Here is a 16,858-nt window from a genome sequence, read left to right as displayed (position 1 = left end):
ATTATATGTAATCACCTGAATAAAGATCTGTTTGCTAGTGGCTGCTTCCATCTCCTCCAATGAAGCTGACTGACTGGAGGTAATCCACTGCCTAGGAGTTAATCCCTCTGAATACGATTCCCTGAATTTCTAGTTAATCCACTATAGCCTACAAATGGGTTCTCCACTGCATGTTTAACATCAAAGTATGCCAATGTAAATGTTCCCTAGTTAATAAATAACCCAAACAAGCATTTAGCTGAAAAGCCATTTAACATCAGCTGTAATAAGTGACAAAGAAAATTATGATAGAGAACATCTCTTGAAGAAGATGAGAGAGGGCAGAGGAAGGGAATCTGGTCTGTAATGAATGCAGTTCTACTGCCTGTTTACTGTGACTGCTGCACTGTAGCCAAAGGGGGTGCATGACAACCATGCAGTGCTGCTGTGACAGCTTCCATTTCCCTAATAACATTGCACCCTTCCTAGAGTTGTTCTATCAGATGTAGCACGTACGAAGTAGTGCACATAATTCCCAATAATATGATATAATCACACGGACCTTTACGGATGAATAGATTATATGAGAAGGACACTAATTTTCCAGCTAAAAATAGAGCAAGACAAGAAATACAAAGGTACATCTAAGACTGTTCTTTACCTACTTCTTAATGATTATGGACCTTTAGTCTGGCAAAACCTTACTTTGAAAGAACTGCTATTTTTGTTTTTTTGCAGCAGTTATCTTAGTGTAAACACAGACACTGATACACCCATTATGCAAGCAAATGGAAACAACTGAAGCTGATAAAAACAAGTTTATAATCTAAGGGTCCATTATCATCATACAGGGCCTGCTTTTCTCCTTTGAAGTCAGTGGGATTTTGTCATTGCCACCAATGGAAATATAGTCAGATATTTAGTCCATATGGGAAATTTGCAATGTATTACTTCTTTAATCACAGAAACAGCTACTTCAGAACCCCTTGAGTTGATCAGGCATTATTATTAAAAACACTGCTGTAAATCATATGTTGTATATGTTGTCTTCTTCCTATTTCAGATAAAAGCAGATTACTCTGAGAATGTACAAATATTACTGAAAAAAAGAAAAAAAATATTAAAAAAAGAGGAGTGGGACAATTTGGAGGAACATGGTGACCATGTTTAGATTTTGGCAGTTATAGCAATGCAAGCAATAGAGGAATTAGGCTGTGGAGAGACCTGATGAGCTTGTTGTCAAATTGAAAATGGGAGTATAATGATATGTGAGATAATTTGCCTTTGACACAAATGAAAACATTGGACTTCTGATGATCAGATAATCAGCTAATAAAGCCTGGGGCTGTGCTAATTTTTTGGAGTGGAATGTGTTTAGACAGGATGATGGACATTGATAAGGCATTTATGTCATGGCACAGTTGTGATTCCAAAGAGTTTGGTGAGATATTTGTAAAATGAATCTGACCCTAATAATGTAGTCAGTGTGGAGATGATGTAAAAGCAAAACAAATGAATCTGATCTGCAATGGAAACTAAGATATGAATGTATATTGCAACACATGGCCATACGTAAATTTAAATAATGTATAAATCAGATGGCACAGTTTATGAAAATAAATGTTTTTGCAGTGGTTCTTTGGAGAAGGGTAAGATGTGCAGTAAAAGAAGAAGGATCATTCAGATGTATGTGGCTGTGTGTGGAAAAGAGGTGTAATGTGAGAGGACAGGGTAAAAAAGCATTGGGTGTGAGAGACTGAGTAGGAGGATAAAAGATGTAGGAGATAAAAGGGTTGAGAGAGGAGAGATATAGACAAGGTAAAATGTGTGTCTGATCTTAAAGATAAGGGTAAATAGCTTTGGTTCAGTACAGTAAGCAACAGGAAGCCAAGCAGTGATTCATATGGCCAAAACAACAGAAGAGGAGATGACACAGAAGTCTAGTTTTGGAGAGATTATTGAGGAAGATAAGCGAAAAAAAAAAAAGGAAAACATTAGAGAAAAGGATATAAATGAGCACCAGACTGTATATTAAGATATTCGTAGACACTAGTAATAAAACAAATATATTCTGCACTAAATACTCATAGGAAGTCTCCATTTTCAGGCTTTTAATATTATGGATGAGTTTAATTTGTTGTGTTTCTTTTTCAAAATAATACCAAATAAAGGTGTCTTCAGCCATTGATTAATCATTTGCCAAGCTTAGCTTTAATTAAATGTGCTATGTGAGTACATAAAGGAATAAACATCAAAGTTGCTCTGTTCTGCTATTGTTAAAATGGGGGAAATGTTTTTTTCCTTTGGAATTTTAAATTTTATATTACATTATTTAGCCCAAGGCAAATATTTTTTTATGGCTGAATTATAAACTTCTTGAGAAACAGGTTTATAACAGAAGTGCAGACAATCTTCAAAAAAGCATTATAAACACCAAGTCATATTATGAAGCAAAGATGGGCCTGAAACCAAACCCCAAAGCTAGCCACTCCATTAACTTTTACATACACTGGATTCAGATTCAGTCTTTGTAATACTAACTCATCCTTGCCATAAAATCCCATTACTGATGTGAAAATGGAGAGCTGAACAAATGCGTAAGCAGTTGCAGGATCAGGACCTAAAATTCCATGACTAAAATGTGAGAAGTGGATTATAAAAAGATACTTCTGAATGTTTCATTTGATGCCAGTTTATATTCAAGATTATTAAAGATTGAACATTTTCAGGTAAATACATGTAAACCAATGATAGAATGTCTTCACTCATCATTCCAGGGCAATTCATACATAGAAAAAAACTGTGCTTATATCCATGAACTAGAGAGAAAAAGATGGGTGGAAAAATGAGACTAGTGTCATTCATGCTATGATAGGAAAGGACATTAACATACCAGACTCTGGAATATTTGCTAGGCCTTGAGACTTCAACAGGAAAGCATAAATAAAGTCCCATTGTGGAATCCAAAATACCCACACAGTGCTGAGGAAGGGCAGAAATCCTCTTCCATGGCCATGTTAGCCCCAACAGAGGCCATTCCTGTTCAGCTGTCTTTGCAGCCTGTTGCACATCTCTCTGTGCAAGGAGAGGAAACTCTGATATTGGAGACATAAGCATGCTGAAATAAACCTATATGGATTAGTGATTACAGGCTGGGCTCAATTGATAAAAGCAACTTTCATCATTATCCTACAATTTATCACATTGTACCATCTTCCCTAATGTACATGTTGTGTCTGCATTGAGGTGTTTTCTTCCAGAGAAAGAAATTTCTTTAAAATACACTTGCTACTAAAAAACTATGTCTCCATCTGCAAAAATTAACTTATTAGTCAGATAGGAAAAAAATAGATGAAACACAATGGCTGGCTGGCTGGTTGGTTGGTTGGTTGGTTGATTGGTTGGTTGGTTTGGAGCATCTTTCCAGCATGGAGCTGGCAATGATTATTTCCTTTCTGCAGATTCCTAGGAATAACCTGACAGACAATGCTAATCCCAAAGCAAGAGGGCCGTCACTGTCATGCACTAAGTGTATTTTTTGATGTACATGCTTTCTTTGTATCTGTAATTCTTAGAGAATTAATCTTGATTTCTGAAACAGGTTTTAAAACATACTTGTATGCATATATTTTTGCAAACCCTTAGTAAGCAACCATCAACAGGTAATTTCTGTTTTCAAAAACAGATGTACTTTATTTTAAAAGCTATACCATTGCTCAAACAGTCAAATTATGATCAGGTCAGAACCCATTTATCTCAAGGATCCAGCAGATTGAGCTTTAATAATCAGAAAGCACTGTTAACTCTCCCCTTCCCCCATGTTCTGGGAATGTCTCTAAAAGAAAAAAAAAAGGGGGGGGGGGGGGGGCTTAATGTGCTACCCATAAAATATACATCCCAATCAATCAAGAAAATGCATAAGTATTGCAAATGATGATCCAGAGACCGCCTAAAGATGGGGAAATGAGACTGAACCCAATAACTCAATCTGACTAGTTCCAGCCTGCCTAGTCTCTAGCCCGCCTGCAGACACAGGCATGGGCAGGGGCACAGGCAGGGGCAGAAGCTGATGAAGGAAAGAATTAAATGTACAGAGAGTATAACAGGATCAAACTGCATTTTAGTGCCCAATATTAGAGAACTGTAATCATAGAAGAGAAAGGGAATGTCTGGAAAATCCTCAGAAAGCAGTGGTGAGAGAGTGTGCAGTATGAAACCAGCAGATAGATTTCCTACAGACTTAATCTCCAGACTTCAGCTGACCTTAAACTCAGGGCTTCAAAAGGGCAGTGAGGGAGAGTGAGAGGAGAAATCTCAAACTCAGGGCTAGAGACAAAGGGATAGAGGAAGCTGGATTTGTGTTTGGTGTCTGCACACAGATGTAACACGTTTCTAGTTAATCTGTATGGCTGCAGACTGACAACTATGTTTGAAAACTATTTCAAGCATGGCTATATCTTCAGAGTGGACGGGGTTTACTGCCATGGCTACACTTGGAGGATGACCCTGTCCTCAGCAAAGCTCAGCTCTTTTCCCACTGCATCCTTCAAAAAAACCCCTTTTGGAGTAGGTCTTCTATCAGCCTTTTTCCTGATGAAGCATTAACAGAGTTTGCCTTAACTGTGCACCAGTAACAAATTGTTTTCAAACTGCCCTGGGAGATGAGAGTGGCTGACGTCCACCACTGGCTGCAGGTCATTTTCCTAGCACAGACCTGTCTTTGGGGACCATTTAACACTGTGTTTCAGCTTTCAGCCTTGGAGCTCTTCCTGTAACCCCTACCCCAGCGACTGGATTGCCTTCACCATAGAGGGTGTGCAAAGTACTCCACATGAAAGTCGGGGTCAGCAAGGTGATTATTCTCCAGGTGCAGGGACAGCCTGTAAGGCAGGGCAATGGGGCAAGGAAGAGACAGGGCCCATAGCTGGTGAGCACCAGACCGTGCAGCCAAGGCAGCAGGATTCAGAGTCCGATATGTCCCCACTTTGTTCCAGCCCTCTGGTGCCGGTGGTGGTGGTGGGGAGGATGCTCAGGAAGAGACGCACACTCCCCAGTGGGGATTTCACGATGCACAGTCTCCTTCGGGAGCAGAGCCGGCCCTGGGGGACTCCAGCAGCTCCTCAGCCCCTCAAGAGGCCTCATGAGAGACAGACTGAGGAGGGCAAAGCTGCAACAGGAGCTGAGAGAGACGGGAATGACAGCAAGAGCGAGTGAGAAAGGAGGTGGAAAGAGGGTCGGAAGAGAGTGGCTACGGGAAAGCCTCCCCCCGAGGTGAGATATGGCCAGATGAGCCTGACACCTGGGGGTGCTCTGACGGGGGGTCCTCGCAGCTCACCCCACATCAGCACAGCCAGCCTTCCCTGAGACAAGGGACGGTGTGTCCCAACGGGGACAAGGGACGGTGTGTCCCAACGGGGGCAACAAGGGACGGTGCGTCCCACTGGGGAAACGGCAGGGACTCCGAGGGACACGCACTCTCGCACGAAACTAAAAGAAAGTGTTGGGAGGAGGGAAAGGTGGCGGAGGAGGGAAAGGTGGCAGAGGGGACGGCCCGGGACGGGACGGGGCAGGATTCCCACGGGGTACCCGAGGCGAGCGAGCCGGAGGTGGGCAGGGGTGCGTGTGTGTGGGGCCGGGGCGATGGGGACGGCCGGGCAGGGCAGGGCACGGCAGGACACGGCAGGACACGGCAGGACATGGCAGGACATGGCAGGGCAGGGCCGGCAGGAGCCCGCGGGGCGGAGGGCGCAGGTGGTGCCGCCGCCCGCATCGGCTCTACCTGCCGGGCGGGGGCCGCCGCCTCTCGCCCCCCTCTGCCCCTCGCATTCCCCTCGCCAGTCCCCGCCTCGGCTGAGCGCCAGAGCTGGGGCTCGCCGTGTTTGTTTGTTCGCTCTTCCGCGCTGCCGATGTCTTGGGGGGCTGAGGAGGAGGAGGAGGAGGAGGAGGAGAAGGAGGAGGGCGGGGAGGGGGAGGGGACTGGGGCTCGGGAGACGGCGGCTCCTCGGCCTCTCTTATTGCCGCTGAGTTGCGCTCCTCTTCCTCAGGCTGCGAGCAGGAGCCGCCCGGGCGCTTCCCAGTTCCCCGGCCGGCCGGAGTCCCTGCGGCGGCAGCGCTCGCCCGCCCGCCTCCCGCCGGGGCAGGTGAGTGCGGGGCACGGCCGGGCACCGCCGGCACCGCCGCCCCGGGCTGGAGCTCCGCGGAGCGGGGCAGGCGGCGGGACGCAGTTTGCCAAACTCCGGCTGGTCCCCGCTCACGGCCGCTTTCCCTTCCTTGTCTCCCCTCCGCAGAGCACCCTCGCCCGGCAGAGCGCTCCCGAGGTGCCGACAGCCGCCAGTATTTTTTGTCTGTCTTGTTTGTGTGTTTGTTGGGTTTTGTTTTTTGTTATTTTTTCCCCTCGTTTTCATTTGGCTTTCTAGTCTCACTGGGAATGGCAGGGGCAGCGGCGCCTGGAGAAGGAACAAGTGTGGGGAAAGCGAGAGGGAGTCGGAGCTAAATGACAGGATGCGGGCGGCTTGAGGCACAGAGAGAAGCCAGCCTCCTCCTGTCCCCGAGACTGCCCCTGCGGACCGTGCTTTCTACTCCTCATTCCGGCTGGAGAATTTAAGGAAGAGTTGGGCATTTTTATTTTTTTCCTCCTTTCCCTGCTGTCGGAAGGGAAAATGGATTGGGGACTTCTCCTGCAGTGTGCAGCCCTCACCTTCACCCTCGCCCGGGCTCTGCGGAGCGGTGAGTGCCACGGGAGCGCGGGGCTCAGCTCGGGCTGCGGGGCTGGGGGGGTTCGGGCGGGCCGTGGCACCGGCACCGACACCCACCCGGCTGGGGAACTTTCTTCCGGAGCAGGGATGCAGTCCTCGCCTGAGGATCGCCCGCCCTGACATTGCCTTCCGACTTTATTTTCTGCTCTTTCGGGTTATTGTGTAAAGCAGGCTGCTCGTTCTCACTAGATCAGGACAGCCAATTATCTTAATAATGTCCCGTCCCATAGGCAATTAAGTGTCTCTCCTTCGATATCTGAAAGATAATGAACACTTTAAAGGGAAGGCGCTCTTCCCCGGCCCCCCTTTCTGTTCTCCAAAGCGTAAAATTTTAGATCGTCCCTCCTACTAGCTGTGTGTGTACCTGCGAATAGTCTTCACGCAGAGAACTCCTTTCCCAAGTCTGCAGTTTATGTGCAACTTACACTGTGCCAAGAGGGGAGCTGAGCTTCTCTGTGAAGGCTCGAGACTCCCTTCCAAGAGGAGAAATCCCATAACAAATGAGTGGTGTGGCTAGCTTACTGTCAGGCAGCCCTTGAAAACACAGCTAATTAAAAGCAGCGTGCTCCTCCTTCCTCGAACAATGCCAGGGCACTGTGAATATTTCACTGCATGATGCGTTTTTAAAGATGGTCTAATTGTGGGACTGCTTGGCGTTTAGCTCTTGCACATGAAACAGCTCATGTGAGTCTTCCTTTCCTGATAAATCCAGAGCAATTATTATTAACTAATTATCAAATATTTACTTTTGCCTGACTGGGTTTTCAATCAAAGTAATTAAAAGAAGAGAGCACCCTCCTCTTACCCTGGTATATTGTTTTAATAAGGGACCACAAGTGGAGTGTCAAGCAAGAGTATTAAAATCTCATGTTTTATGATGGAAGTTAATCTCTTTCCCAGTATGTTTTGAGGAGGCTGCTTAGTTTAATCAGGATGAGCTTCCTCCTTCAGTGCTATGGCACAGGGGCAAAGGTGCTCAAGGGGTGCACCAAGCCTGGTGTGAGGATGCTCCGAGAGCTGCACTTTGCTCATCCCCCCACCCAGCTCGGGGTGTGGGCACTGCCTCCCACACAGACCCACACTGCCACCCTGTACCTCTGAGGGACAGAAGGGGCCACCCTCGTGCTCTTGTTGATCATTCCTCCCTGTGAATGGAAGGGGAGGAGAGTGAGTTGCTGGGCAGAAGCCTCCACCACGAGTGGTTAATGTGGTGGTCCTGCTGGAGTCACCAAGGCCATTAACCTCCTCTGTAACCTACCAGACCTACTAATGCCACCTTCACCTACATGCAGTATTAGTGTCCACTAAATTAATTCATTAACCTTATTTGGAACTAATGGTCCAAAGTCATTAGAAACTGCTCTTCTTAATCAAGTGTGAGAGAGATTGCACAGAGCCAAGGAGTCTAGCAGACTGCATTATCTTATTACACTGTCACTTTCCCAGAAGTCGCAGATTAAGGAGTGCTGGTGGTAGTGAGTCCACCTCAGCGTCCTCTGAAGTGACTCTGTCAAGTGACTAGAAGCAGCGCTGCTTTATTTCAGGCATTTAACAGATGCCAGACCCTGCCATGTTGTTTGCTGGGCTGGAGTGGGCTTAATGAGACAAGATCACTTTCTGAGTGTGCTTACACAGGGAGGAAAAGGCAAGATTCCCTGAGAGCCCCAGACAGCAGATTAGCAAGATCACCAGTGACAGCTTTTGAGCTTTGAGCAGCAATGCCTTTTGTTCTGGTCAGAGGAAAACAGCCTGTTTGCAAAGGCACAGCGGAAATACAATAAGATAGCCTTGTGTGCTTGGCAGTATCTGGGTTTTGACCATACATCTGAGTACCTATCAACCCCTTCCCTGCTAATTTATGGCAAATAATTACTATAAAGAGTGTTGCTTTATGCATTTTTGATGTATGCTTCCTCATTTGTTTCCATTTGACCTGGTTTTCCTACAATAAACTCCTGTATATTTATAAATTCATGCTGAGAGCAAGGATTACTATTTTGCTTTCACAGGGAAGGTATTAGATAGAGCACTGCAGCCTCTATATACCATTTTTGAGATGTAGTGACATATAGTCTTGCTTTAGTGGGGACATTCTTCCTGGCCATAGTTTACTGTCTTGCCTTATTGCTCAAAATTAAACAGCCAACACTTAGAGAAAGTTTTTCATACCTGTAAGTCCACAGGAAGAAATCCACAGTAGTAAAAAAACTGGTAACACAAACCTGCACTGGACAGTGAAATGAGTGACTCTGTAGGTTGGGGTTTCTTGTCACTTTTTATTTTTCCTATAAACCTTAAACTGCAACCTTGACATAGCTGATCAAAGGAGCAAGATGCAGCATACAACATTTCACAGTCACACTTTGTGATTCTATAAACTTTTGCAACTATTTTGCTCTTAGAAGTGAATCTTTTTTGTTGTTCAGGGGAGGAAGGAATGAAGGGAAGAGGAAGGGAGGTTGTTCTGCTCCATTACTTTGATGCAGACTCCAAGCATGAACAAACTTCCTTGAAAGAGTAAATAGCGGATGGTCTCTGCTTCACTAGAGCTACTTTGTTCTCTTCTACCCTGGGTTTGAAGAGCACAGATAGTTTCAACCTGCCTAGATTTATGGGCTGATAAAACAAAGGGAGAGTCTCCTGCGAATGAGCTTGGATCCACCAATACAATCCCAGTGGTCTGTGACACAGACCAGACTTATCCCATAGCTGGGCAGGGGGTCAAATGGCATCCCTTAACATCTCCTCCCAGCCTTTCTTGAAACTTCATACTTAAGAGGATTATAGTTTTTGGAGTTAATTGTGTCCCAGGAACCCTTCTTAGCCAATACTGACGCTGTTATGAGGGTTCAACGTTTTGACACTGTAAGGGCCGCTGTTGGAGTGGAGGGCTTTTTAAAAGGATACTGTTTAGAAATGGGGTGCCTTCTGCTGCCTATTCAGCCAGCGGATTTAAGGAATGGGGGACGGTAGAAAGTAGCACAGATGTCTTTAGAAGCAGGAGGATGCTAATTCAGCCTGAAGAAGACTGCGGCCCCGCAGCATTCCCACGGCCGTCTTCCGGCTCCGCTGCTGCGGGCTGCGCTCGAATTCTTGCGGGAGACACTGAGACCAGCCCATGTGTTTGCTTCCCCCGCAGACAAGTGTGGCGACACGATCAAAATTTTAAGCCCGGGGTACCTGACGTCTCCCGGGTACCCGCAGTCCTACCACCCCAGCCAGAAGTGCGAGTGGCTGATCCAGGCGCCCGAGCCCTACCAGCGCATCATGATCAACTTCAATCCGCACTTCGACCTGGAGGACCGCGACTGCAAGTGAGTAAGCGGAGCGGGAGAGTGAGAGAGAAGGAGCGAGTGAGAGAAGGAGCGAGTGAGAGAAGGAGCGAGTGAGAGAAGGAGCGAGGGAGAGAAGGAGAGCGAGCGGGAGAGCGCTGCGGAGCGCCACGGCGACACCTGCCGGCCACCGCGGGCAGCGCCGCGGGCGTGCTGCGGGCCGGGCCGAGCGGGGCAGGGAGGACAGACGGACGGACGGACGGGCAGACGGAGGGGTGTGTGTGCGTGTTAAAAATGTCCTCACAGCCTTCTGAGGCTTGTAAGCAGCCTCTGGGCTGCGGCCGCCCGGTGCGCTGCGGGCGGGCGGCGGTGGCGATGCGCGGGTGCGGTTGTGGTGAGGCACCGTTTGCTGGCCCGCTTCCTTTTGTGAGTCTTGTTTGAGTTTGAAAAAGAAGCTCCTTTTACTTTTGTACTCCCACGGCTGCAAACAGCCCATGGAAGAGACAGGCCATTTATTAATTGCCAAATCTTCTTAACTCAGAGTTAATCTGGAGTTTACCGTCACCCTTCAAGGGGTGGCGGACTACAGAACTGATAATTGTGTTTCCTTCTTTCTCCCTTTGCTGCTGATTTATAGCTAGTAGCTTTTCTTTCCCCTCCTCCTGCTCTCCTGTAATGAGAGGAGGAAGCTGAGGCTCCCTTTGTCCCCTGTCCTCGCATTCCCTTTGACCACCCGTTCCAAAAGTGGGAAGGAGAATCGGAGCCTCCCAGAAGCTGTTCTCCACTTTTCCCCAAATCTGTAAATCTCACAGCTTGTGCAAGGCAACATATGGTCAGATCATTCCCCTCTTCAGCATGCCCTCTGAATTCAGCCTGCTTGTTGCATGAAGAAAATATTTTAGTGATTCATTATTTAAATATTTCTGGAGTATCATAGTTACTTAAATATTTCTTATGTATCATAATTTTTTACCCCCTGCTGATAGCTGCAAGAGAGTTGCTGTTCATTAATGCTACCAGTCAAGATTTTCTCTGCATGACAGAAAGATAAAATTCAATAGCCAGTGTGTTTGGTATTTCATGGGAGTATACGAGATTTGATCCCATAAAATGATGCTCAGTTTATCAGGAGTGGTTGTGGTAGACCATGAGATAAGAGTGTTGGACTTCGGGAAAGAGAGCAACTGTATTCAAGGACTTAATTTTTACGATGCACATCTTTGTCCAATTATTTAATAAATTGATTACTTAGATCACAATTATTGTTTTTTCTTAAAATGAAGTTTTTAATGATGCATTGTGGTGCTTAGTTGCTTTTTCATGATATTTTATAACCACTTATAGATCAGCATTTCAGTGCCATAGTTGAGTGATAGTGCAGGAAAACCCTGTGGTCATAAAACAAAACTTTGCAAAAATGAGTTTTCACTGTGGTGTTGGAGCTGCAGCTCGTATTCACACCATATGTTCACACGCTGACTTCCCATTCTTTAATTTTTAATGTCTTGTACTCAGGCAATGGTTCACTTCTGTGTCTTCCTGATACAGGTTTTGCTTTCATTCTGTGGAACGCTGCTAACGCTTTAAAATATTTGTCACTCTTAGAGAGAAATTAGGAAATTACATCAAGCATATTCCAGTGTCAAATCCTTTTTCTCCCTTGCTAGAATGCATGTTTTTCCAGCTCTGTAAAACCAACATGGTCTTTGGCAGCAGTAAAATGGTGTAGAGCCTACAATTATTTGAAGAACAAGTAATCTTTGTGGCACAGTGTTGTGCTAAACAGTGCTAGACTGAGCTGAACTGGGTCCAGGGAAAGGATTGACTCCCTCCCTCTGTGGCTTCCTTCTCAGTGTTCATTGTCCACTCTCCCTGCTGTATTATTTCTGCCCCTGAAATGGAGCCCAAAGCAGTAATGAGATGGTAGTGGGTGGAAGGAAGTCTCTCAACAGGGTTGTTCGCATTGTCTTTGCAGTGTGTGATGGTGATGACTTTACCATTATTTTGTCTGTGCTGAAACACTAATTTTCTAGGCTATGCTAAATTACTCAGCTGCTACTTCATTTATGTTGAAAATTGCTCTTTTTAACTTGAGAGGGATTGTATTTGTGGAAAAGACACAAAACAAAAAACCAACAAAAAAAAACCTTAGGACCAGAACAATTATTTCAGCAACAGGAATTTGTCAACAATCTCCGTGGTCTGAAATTTCAGCATCTACTTACAAAATTTGCATTCCTTGTACTGAATATTGAATACAACAGGCGATTAATGTACTAAATGTATCACAAGATTTTTCTGTTTTCCAGCTAAGTACATTTTGTTTTTCTAATATGCTTAGCTTATTAGAAACTCAGTCTGCAATCTAGAAATGTGTAATTTAGGTTACACTCTAGTTTATTGAAAGGTTTAGCACTGGAAATTAATAACCACTTAAATATGAAATGCAGATAGAAAATGAGAGATAAGGGAATTCATGTCTGGGAACAAAAAATGTCCCATACAATTAGAGTAGACTAGAGAAGATTAGCTTGCTGGCCTAGCTCCCAAAATCCTCTTTATAATGCTGTTCATTGCAACTTGGACCTTAGTTAGCATTGAAAACAACTTTAATAACAGGGACCCCCAGAGAAGAGGAAAGGAAACACTTTGGAAAGGTTGCATTCTTGTTCCATAGGGCCAACAAGAAAATCAAGAGGCTTTACCTAACTTCAAAAAATATTGCTCTATATAGAGGGCTAGATGTATTGAAATGTAAAACTGGTGAAAGGTTGATTCTCTGAGGAGAATCAAAAGCAGCACATGTAAGCATTAGCTGTTACTGAAGCTGTTCCCAGTAACTCTCTTTATATGTTAGGGTTTGGAATTAATTTAAGAATATGCCCTTGATTTACCTACTTATTATGCTATGCTTTAATGAATAAGTATTTCTCAAATGACTGCTAATAAAATTCATATATGTATGTTTTTCTGATAATCAGAACCATTTGAATTGTTTTAAATTTCAAGTAAACATGGTGAAAATTCCGTTTTCTCTGGAAGCGTTCCAAAGGACTCGACTTTCACAGTTTTGAAGAATAAAGATACGCAAATAATTAAAAATGTGTTCACACAAGCTAGGTGCATCTAATAAACAATCTTCTAGACAGGACTACTGTACCAGCATTATTTAAATTCTGGGTTTTGACAGGAAGCACACAAACATGTTGACCACAGATTGTTATCAAGGACATCGATAATGAAAAAAATTTACAGTCTCCTTTTAACATCTAACTGTAATGAATGTTATGCCTCCTCCTCAGGAAGCCAAGAAACAGAAATTACGGTTGTACTTTAAGAAAAAAGTAATTTTTGTTTGCCATTTTGCCTTTTCTCAAGCAAGTCTCAATAATAAGCATGCATTCTTGGAGTCAGGAACGCAGTTAAAATGAACAGAAGAGACAAAACATATGGCCACGTATTAGTTAAAATGCTCCAGTGTTTGTTGCATGTGGTAAATGCTTTTCAGCACTTAGAGCAAGCTGTACAAATCTCGTGTTGCTGAAGTATCCTACTGTGTAAATGTAGCCATCTTGAATCTAGTAAAACTTTATACCTAGATAATAAACAAGAATGTCACTGATACAGTATTTTGAATTTATGGAACTTTTCCAGTTTCCCAGCAATGCACACTATCAGCATGATAATTTATAATGGTTTGTGACAAATGTTGCTGAGCAAAGAGGTGTGTGGTTACATTCAGATCAGATGTCATTATCTAGGGAGCAATAAAAATTTCACAGACACTAGGTTAAAAACATTAAGAAAATGAATGTGAAGCTTCAGAAGAAAAGGGCTTAAGAAAGGTGGAGGGTTGGGTAGAGAAAGCCCAACAGTGGTTTCCTTACTGACAAATTATTAACTTTGTTGCCAGACTTGACTGTATTGTTTTACAAGGTTTTCATAGATATGCCACACAGCACTATTATTTCAATGGCCACAATTTATAGATGTAGAAAATAAATACCATTCTTTCTTAACACTTGTGGATTATATACAACAGTGCTGTCAAATCTCTCAGAAAGGAAAAATTGCCCATTTTGGAAACATCCAAGTTGTAGGAGAGGTGTCATAGATAATTACTCTTCATATTGCATTTACTAGGGATTAGTTACATGGATTAGAGTAGAGCTGTATAGAAATTGTGGTCAGTTATAGAATACAGAGCAAAAAATATCTATGTTTGTTTACATGGATGAAAATGGCTCCTCCAGATCCTTGGGTAAGGAAGAAAGCACAGGTATTCAGACCTAAAGAGTGAAAGTATAGCTCCACATAACTCCTATAGACCTTAATGATGTTAGAAATTCATCCATCCATTTTATTTCTAAATAATGTCAATGGATTTATGCTACAAATCTGTAGGTATAACAAACTCAGGCTGGTAAAGTAAACAGGAGACAGCAAAGTCATGGCTCAGCCTTTCTTTAGTTTCTGCATAGTTTAAGCTTTCATTTGCTTTTGTCTAAATCCTGGTTCCTGTTCTTCCATGCAGTGAGGTCTGCTTTGTGCAGGCCTTGAGCCTTGCATGTGTTTCTTTTGTTCAGGGGCAGCTCAAGCCCTTTGAGTTGAGCTGATGGGAGTGGGAGTGTTCATGTCCTTGCTGCCCACCTGCAGAACCACCCATGAATGATCCTGCTGGGCTGTTCATTGAGCCTGTCAGAAGGGCTCTGCCACCAGCTGCACACAGCAGCTGCTTCCTGACTGCCCCAGGTGCACCTGGAGCCTGGACAGCCCTGAGCTGCTCCCACAAAGTGCCCCAAGGACATCTCAGGGGTAGGGGTGCTCTGGTGCATCCCTGAGCTGCTCCCACAAAGTGCCCCAAGGACATCTCAGGGGTAGGGGTGCTCTGGTGCAGCCCCTCTGTCTGTGTAAGTGTGGGAACTTTGCCCTCCACTCCCACAGATCTGTCTCCCATCATTGTTGATGGCTGTGGAGAAGGGCTCAGCACAGCCTGTAGGATGGTTAATGACTGTATCAGTTGTTTGGATAGCAAGTGTCAGTCAGAGCTGCCTGATTCCCTCTCCCAGCTGCCATGGGGCTCGCTGGCAGAGGTGCCTGCAGCTGACAAGGCAGGGTGAGCAGCAGAGAGCACAGGACAGACTTGTTCAGGTCTGTGCAAGGCAGGGGCTATGTTTACCCACCACTGAGCACAGAGGTGTGAAGGAGCCAAGGCCTCTGAGCTTTCCAACAGAAATATGGCTTGACTGGCTTGGCCCCATCAGCTAAGCATCACCATTGGCCTTTTAGTGGATTTCAGCAGGACAAGGTATTCAGGAGACATGGGAATGCCCCCTCCTCACTGCTGAGGGCAGCTGGAAGGATGCCCTGCTTGCATCTCCCCTGAGCTGGGTTCACTAATCCAGGCAGCCCACACGTGTGGGTCACCCCACTGTGGGCTGCACTGCCCCAGGCAGTGACCTGGACCTGTCTCTGCAAAGCCAGAGTGGGATGTGGGCACTGACACACTGAGAAAGCCAAACATGGGCTGAGGAGGCAGCATCTTGTCCTTTTTGTCTCCCTCAAAAATCTGTCCCTCAAGAGCTGTTTGGGGTTTCCAAGAGATTAATTGGAAATACTAAAGGGATGAAGGGGGCCATGCTTCATTCTATTGCTGAAATAAAAAACAAGTGGTTTTGGCTTAGTTTGAGATGGGTTGTTGCAATAGAATTGGGGGCCATGTGGCATCTCATGTTTCTGGGTGTGCTTTGAGGGCATTTCTCTGCTCTGTATAAAAAAACATGAAAGGCTTTCTCAGGGAGCACTCGGCTAGACTCAGACAGCCCTTTGGGAGACCACTGCTATTTGGCACCCTCCATAAGGCTGCAGGAAAGGTTCCTGCCAAGGAAAGGATTCTGCCCATTCCCTGTGCAGGATCAGGGAAAAAAAGCAGAAAACACTTGTACCCCAAAAAATTTATCCTTCACTTAAAAATTTTGCATTATCAAAGTATATATAATGTTCTCTTTGCCACAAGATTCCACATGTATTCGCACACACAGATGAAAGTGTCTAAAGATAAAGATGCTGTTATTTTATTGCAGGGACTAAATGAGAGTTAAAAGAAGTTGGAAATGATATTATTTTTCTGGTGTAATTAAACAATTTCTTTGTGGTTTATCCAAGCAGTTAACTCTTGTGAAAGTCTCTGTTGTCAAACTGTTAAACAACTTGTTCTTTTAGAGTTGTGGTTTGAGTTTGGGTTTTCTCAGGAAAAGGTATTAGGAAATCCATGACCAAACTGCCTGGTCATAGCTAGAGAGTCTGTGTTGGCCTGTGTTCAGGGCTGAGGGGTGGGTGCAGAGCCCAGTGTTGCACTCTGTGTATGGGTGCATCCCCTGTCACAGGAAAGTCTTGACTTGGGTCTCTCTACAGCAGCACATTAAAACCATAAAACCAGTCATACATGGATGTTTCTATTACTCTGAACACTTAACTGTGAGGAGAATTCTGTCTAGATGTGCTAAAACCAGATGCCCTTCAGGCAGGAAAAATTTGAGGGTCAAATATGGATTCCCTTAAGCCTAATCCTTCATCCTTTCTGCGGACAGAGATAAACAAAATCAGAACAAAGGTCTAAGTCCTTTCTAAATTGAAACCCAGAGTTGTTGGAATTAGCTCCATGAGACTCTCAATATGTTTTCAGTCAACCTCACACTGCTCTTCTCTCCTCCCTCCTCTCCTGTGCTAATCTAATTGAAACAAAAATCTATGTGTTTCTGTTAGTTTCTTAGTTTCTTAATTATAGTTTATTGCAAGGTATAACATTGGATTGTAATTTGATAATTATGATATAGAGATCTTTTTACAGCT

The 16,858-nt window shown here is 44.6% G+C and overlaps 1 protein-coding gene across 3 annotated transcripts in view; it reads left to right on the top strand.

The window, feature by feature from the left end:
* The first annotated feature begins 5,933 nt into the window (after positions 1-5,933).
* Positions 5,934-16,858, top strand: part of NRP1 (neuropilin 1) — a 113,292-nt gene continuing 102,367 nt past the window's right edge. Inside the window, exons 1-3 of one of the 3 annotated variants that reach the window (XM_056483508.1) lie at positions 5,934-6,119; positions 6,267-6,705; positions 9,874-10,048. In XM_056483508.1, the coding sequence (XP_056339483.1) occupies positions 6,639-6,705; positions 9,874-10,048 (242 nt within the window). In that variant the 5' untranslated portion in view covers positions 5,934-6,119; positions 6,267-6,638. The remainder of the gene's footprint in view (positions 6,120-6,266; positions 6,706-9,873; positions 10,049-16,858) is intronic. The other 2 variants (XM_056483506.1, XM_056483505.1) reach the window with 2 other exon arrangements.

Source organism: Oenanthe melanoleuca, chromosome 2 (assembly GCF_029582105.1).
Source record: "Oenanthe melanoleuca isolate GR-GAL-2019-014 chromosome 2, OMel1.0, whole genome shotgun sequence".
Lineage (NCBI taxonomy): Eukaryota > Metazoa > Chordata > Aves > Passeriformes > Muscicapidae > Oenanthe > Oenanthe melanoleuca.
The sequence above is the reverse complement of the archived record's forward strand: the minus strand, read 5'-3'. Positions and strand labels throughout refer to the sequence as shown.